Genomic DNA, 6,520 nt, shown 5'->3' with positions numbered 1-6,520 from the left:
GTAAATGACGTTGCTAGAAGTGCAGATGAAAGAGTCGGTGATATGATAGGGACAGTGATGGGTGCCTGTGAGGATGGTGGAGTTGGAGAGGTAGGGGCAAGTGCGTCAGCGTGAGCGGGAGCAGGGGAACGAGCCAGGTTTGGAGGTGGGGTTAGGGAAGAAACTGTGGACCAGGAGGTCACGCAGGTTGTGGGCTTGTTTGAAGGTGGGAAGGGGTAGGTTGGGGAAGATGTGCGAGGTGGGGGGCGGACTGGAGTCACCGGAAGGCTCGGAGAATGGTGCGTTGGAGGGGCAGGGTAGAGGGGTGATAGTGTTCGATGGGTAGATTGTCGCCATTTATAATTTTAATTTTGCGTCTGCGCATTGTTTGGTTTGGATTTTGTTGACTACATCAATAAATTAACATTAACATTTTTTTCACCGTTGTTACAATCATCTGAAACGGAACTGTCATGACTCCTCTACCCTGTTGTTGACGTCGTAAACGTTGGTGACGCTCATCTCCAAAATAGACCCAACCATTTGCCTAGCCGTCAGGTTCGTCAAGGGTGGCCCTGGTTTCATTAGTGAACAGAACACAACTCATGTCTAACGTCATGTACTTTTGGGCCCATTGAAACCTTAAACTCATGTGAGGAGGCAGTTTCAAGGGTTCTCACACGGAAGCCATGGTCCCGAGGATGCGATTTCTAGTGGTTTTCGTTATATGAGGAAGTCCGGAGGCGGTGAAAATGGCTTTGCTTGTTCGTCTAGGTTTCCCACGTAACTTGCGGTCAATATTCCTTAAATCCTTAGCTGTCACAGTCTTGGATCGTTTCTTTCTTTGCGCTCATGTGGCTAAATAATTCATTATGTCGATAAATGTTATAACATTATTCTGGTTTTCTGTTAAATATATACTCAACGTATGCTTAACATGTATCGTTACCCTTCATTTTCTGGGAAAAAAATTGTCTAGATGGGTTATTTTCATTTAAAAGCTATTAGCGTGGTTCACCCCAAAACGGAAGAATCTGAAATAAAAAAAGAAAGAATGTTACACGGAATAATGAAAACATAACAATGGTGTTGCCATAGTGTGCAAACCAGCTGGGAAAAAGTTTTATCAAAATCGATTCACAGAAAACCGAGAACTCCTAAATTTCACTCCTAAGCTATTATTGTGGTTGTGTGCGTGCATGTGTGTGTGTGTGTGTGTGTGTGTGTGTGTGTGTGTATTAATAGATAAATCATATATTATCCATTGTTTAACCAGAGAATGGAAGAATTGATTAAATAATGATCTTTCTTTCGCAAGACACGAGACTTATTTTGTAGAGGACGAGTTAGATAAGTTGTACTGCTGATACTTATTTTATAAACTTCAGAGGGGTGGGAAGCGAAGTCAATCTGCCAACAGGATTTAAATCTAATACTGTGGTGTAATTGCCTTTGACGATAAATCTATCAACTGTTTTTTTTTTTTAAATAACTTGCCAGTGTTCCTCTTCATCATATACGCGGTAATCACATTCGGTTAAAATGGTTTATTGATGTGTTTTGTTTCTCTTTTTTTTTCCCTGACGAAATGTTTGCATTGTTTTACATCATTTTATTCCCTCCGGAATAATATCAATGTTTTCTTCGAGACATATGTCGGAAGTATAAAGATTTGAATAACACCTGCGTTTAACTCCATTTCTTAATTTGTCTATGTATACATAATTTATCTATGTATACAGTAGATAACAAAAGTCATCTGATTTGATATGTTTGCTAGAATGGCTTACTTATCTTTATTCTTCTTTCTTCAATGGGCGACGACGACAATGATTCTGCTGCCGCTGACGACAACGAAAGCCACGACAAGGATGATTGATGATGATGATGATGATGATGATGATGACGATGAGGCGGAGGAGGAGGAGGAGGACGACGACGAAGACTTCGAGAGTTTCTGTTGAAAGAAATAGTGTGCTGGTTACTAATTTATGTCTTAAAGATTTTTGTTGTCGTTTCTTTTATATTGTATACGAGGTTTGATCAATAAGTATCCGGATTGTTGCCATAGTAACGAAGCTAAAGCGCGCAGAGTGAAGCTGCCTGGCACAGATTGACCGTGAACTCTGCTGTGCATGCGCACTAAGTTTCGACGTTCTAACTCACTTCCGATGTTTACAGCAATGCTTGGAAGGAAGGTGTGTAGCGTGTGATCGTCGCGTTGACCATGACAGAGAAAGTTGTCATGGCGATACCTGCTCAGAGGCCTTCGCAAAGTTGCAGAAAGTGTATGGGGAGGAGTGCCTGAGCCGCATACAAGTGTAAGAGTGGTTCAGACGTTTCCACGATTGCCAAAAAAATCGATATTGACGAACGTTCTGGGAGATCCGCAACCAACAGAACTAAGAAAAACATTGCAGATGTGCGTGCAGCTATGAGGGAAAATCGTCGAATCATCAGCTGTGAGTTATCAGAGAATGTGCAAATTAGATACGGTTCAGTTCAGTTCATTATCACTGAAGATTTAAGTATGAGACGCGTGTCTGCCAAGTTTGTGTCAAAACTGCTTTCAGCTGACCAAAAAGACACTCGGGTTTCAGTTGTTCAACATCTCTTTGATTGTGTCGAGAACGATGAAAACTTTTTGAAAACTTTGCGTAGGCTTCTGATCAGGTATTGCCAAGCTTTTGGCAAAACTTTATGTAGATTCTCTGCTCAACTTTCTCTGTTATGGTCAATGTGACGATCACATACTACACACCTTCCTTCCAAGTACTGCTGTAAACATCAGAAGTGAGCTAGAACGCTAAAACGTAGTGCGCATGCACAGCAGAATTCAAGGTCAATCTGTTCCAGGTGGCTTCAATCTGCATGTTTTAGCTTCGTTACAATGGCTACTGTCTATATACTTATTGGTCAGACCACTTATAACAGTTAGCTGAAGTACACTGATATCTAATTGGATAAACATCGGTCTTTGTTTTTCTGATTCACAGAAGAAGGATTTGTGTTTGGTGATGTGGCATTGATACGTGACTGTACACGAACGGCGTCAGTATTGGCAGATGAAGAATGCGATCTACTTGTTCTGAATCGACTCCTTTATAACCGTACTGTCCGAGAAGTACTCAATTTAGAATGGCAAGAAAAAACACAATTTGTCTTAAGAAATCCTATTTTCAAAGAATGGTCACCCAAACATCGTAAACAACTGGTTATCTCTCTACGAAAGGAGTCGTATCAGTTCGGGGCGGTTATTGCCCGACAGGGGCAACCCGTTCAAAACATATATTTCATATTAAAGTAAGTACTTTATAGCTTATGTTTATAGCAATTATTTTTCTGTAGTTTAATAGACACACAATGGCCGACTGGATTAATCACTGGGTCTCGACTTCGTATCAGGAATGCTAGGAATACTTTATATTTAACTGACTTATTCTCAAGTCACTGCGACTGGTTGAGTTGTTCTTCTGACAAGGCAATTAACGAGGATGCGTCAACTGACCCGGTAAACAATCCATAAAGAGAGGATAGCATTATTTCCACTACGAGTGTGTTTCTTCCCCTTTTGAATCACTGTAGATACAGGACGTGAAAGTGCGTGTCTTAGTGGTTAAGGTGTTGCACTCACGACCGCGAGATCGTATATTCGAACCCCGGACTGGGAGGTACGTTGTGTGTGGTCTTGCGCAAAGCATTTCATTTCACGTTGCTCTGCGATCACTGATAGATTTGACGTGCCACACGGTGTATCTGTACAAGCAATGTCGATTTGATGGGAGGGGGTTGAGCTAGTGTACAGCACAAACATTTGGTCACTATAAATTAGTCATCTGTGCTGGTCTTTCAGCAAAGAAATTACGTAATCGTCTTTCTCAGACTCAACAGACTACCTACTAACCAGATACATGATATGATTTCAGCAGCAGAAGTAGTAGCAGCACTAGTAGTAGTTATTGTTGAGGATTTTTGTGAAGATGAAAAGGAGCGTCCATGACACTTCTTCAGAGCCTCCGAGAAATGTGGAAAGAAAAGGAAGGGAATATCATCAAGACAGGAGACCTAACTTTAATGCTTGCAGCCGAGTAGACTCCGCTAAAGACATCTAAACACGGATCAGGAAGTAGTGTTAAAGCAAGCGATAGATTAGCACCACTGATCGAGCAAATCCATAATGGAAGGTGTTCGAGATGTGACCCTCCAGTTCTTTTTACAGACATGGTATATCTAGCACAGAAGCCCCAACCACCGGCCCACACCGAAAGAATACTTTCTAAAGTTTTATTTCTATTTTATTGATTATTGCAGTCTGCTGGGTGTTTATGCATTATATATGTATTATACTGTATATGTAATAATTATCATATATAATAATGTATTATATATGTAATGTATTATATATGTAATGTATTATATATGTAATAATTAAATCATATGATGGAATCTTCTGTCGAAGACAATGTATCAGTGTTCAGTTTTTGCTGGACAACCTGCACAAATGATTTGTTTTAGTGATCAAAAGCATACGCTCACTCCATATATTATGCACTTTATTGAGTTTTGTCATGCGTATGATCCCCTGGTCCGCGAAAAAGAAAAACTGTATCGCATGAAACCTGTCCGTGATGCAGAAAAAAGTTGAGAACCGCTGATCTAAAACACGATAATGTGATGTACCACTTTGATGACGGTATATGATTTGAGATTGATTTGGCTTCTATTCTTAGCAGGTCGATGTTGGCGAGTCTACTTTGTTTATCTCTGTAGAGAAAGACTATATATACAGACTATATAGACTCGTTACATATACCTAACATGTAGACGTATCTCTAACTTTCGGCCTCTCTGAAATTTCAATTTTGAGACTTTTCCTTGGCTAAGATTCTAAGATTTGCACCAAACAATGCCATTAACCTTAGGGCTCAAACAGTAACTTAATATAAGTGGAACTAGGTGCACGCAATTGAACAGCATTAAATTAAAATAGTCATTTATATATCATACTTAATGTATATACATCATTGACAGGTATGATGCTGTGGGGTTTATATGAAAGAACATCTCTTTATAAATAGGGTGTGTTAAAAATATAATATATATCGGATCGAGACAAACATCATCCCAGCAGTGACTCACAGGAATGCCAGATGTGTCTCGTCCTTCTTGAGGCTTATCAATGACGTATCCTGCTATTACATGCCTAGACGAAACCTGTCATCTCTGATACATAGCGAACAGTGAGTAATGCATTAACTGACGCATTTTGCTCTTTCTTAATTTAGGGATCGATAAATAAAATACCAATCTTGAATGGGATTGATTCTTCTCTTTCTCTAATTCTTTCTTTCGGAGAGTCTGTCCCTTTCTCTTCTTCTGGAAGAATTCGATTGTGATTAGATCATGAGGGGGACGAACTCCACTAATTCTAAAATACCTAAGGCATGCCGTACGTTTCGACGACGCCCCTACGACTTCAAGGAACTAAATGCCGGTGACATAGCATAGCATAGTAGAAAATGCATTTATCTCAAATACCGTGCAGTGAGAGCAAATCCGACGGCTGGAAACAGCAGCCAAATATCTTTCAAATCGCAAACTATCATCTTTAAAAAAGGGAAAGAATGAATGACACGTTAAATAATGTAATCCTAGATATATTTAACACGAGGAAAATAAAATGTAAAGGCGAGATGGTTACGATTAGGATTCTGTTGATTGATTTTATCAATAATAAAGGCTGACTTCAGGCTTAAACTAAGACGCAAGCAAACAAACAGAAAATATCAATTTATTTATCTAACTTTATTTTCAGAGGCGAAGTGGAAGTTTCAATGGATTTATCGCTTCATAAATCTCAACAACCGGAGTTATGGACAGAAATAGAATCGAATTTTGCCGAACTAATATCAACGTAAGATATAAGTGAAGAAATAATTGCGGGATAAATTGACAATCTGATAAGGAGTGACTTAAATCTGTTTACTTGTCTGCAACTTGTTCTTATCTCGCTGCTTCGGTCTCGTTATCTATCGCCTACTTTAAAGCAAGTCTACACAGGCATCCCTTAAGTCTGCTTTCAAAGTCAATGATAAATGAATGGTCAGGCATACACAATTCCCCACACGCTCAACACAAGCAGATATACACACATACGTACGTGCGTACGTACGTACATACATACATGCATGCATACATACATGCATGCATACATACATACATATGTTTCATATAGTTACATACATATATATATATACGCACATATCTAGTTAACTATATGTATACCTGATATTCATACAGATCATACAGATACCTACGCCCACACATTCTCCCTCATAGCGCACACGCACGCACACACAACTATACAAATCCACACATCTACACACCACATTCATGTATATATGAGTGTGTATGCATGTCAATAGGTATGCACATAATACATGCACATATATTTATTCATATAAACATGTGTACACACACACACACACACACACACACACACATATATATATATATATATATATATATATATATATATATA

General features: G+C 39.2%; 2 protein-coding genes across 4 annotated transcripts in view; one reads left to right on the top strand and one right to left on the bottom strand.

Moving 5' to 3' along the window:
- Positions 1-6,520, bottom strand: part of LOC128247323 (uncharacterized) — a 22,167-nt gene that overhangs the window by 4,752 nt on the left and 10,895 nt on the right. The window lies entirely within an intron of this gene.
- LOC106878241 (cAMP-dependent protein kinase regulatory subunit) overlaps positions 1-6,520 on the top strand; it is a 57,205-nt gene that overhangs the window by 42,587 nt on the left and 8,098 nt on the right. Inside the window, exons 4-5 of one of the 2 annotated variants that reach the window (XM_014927410.2) lie at positions 2,976-3,282; positions 5,795-5,893. In XM_014927410.2, the coding sequence (XP_014782896.1) occupies positions 2,976-3,282; positions 5,795-5,893 (406 nt within the window). The remainder of the gene's footprint in view (positions 1-2,975; positions 3,283-5,794; positions 5,894-6,520) is intronic. The other variant, XM_014927411.2, reaches the window with a different exon arrangement.

Source organism: Octopus bimaculoides, chromosome 3, assembly GCF_001194135.2.
Source record: "Octopus bimaculoides isolate UCB-OBI-ISO-001 chromosome 3, ASM119413v2, whole genome shotgun sequence".
Taxonomy (NCBI): Eukaryota; Metazoa; Mollusca; class Cephalopoda; order Octopoda; family Octopodidae; genus Octopus; species Octopus bimaculoides.
Note: the sequence above shows the minus strand (reverse complement) of the source record. Positions and strands in the feature narration are given on the sequence as shown.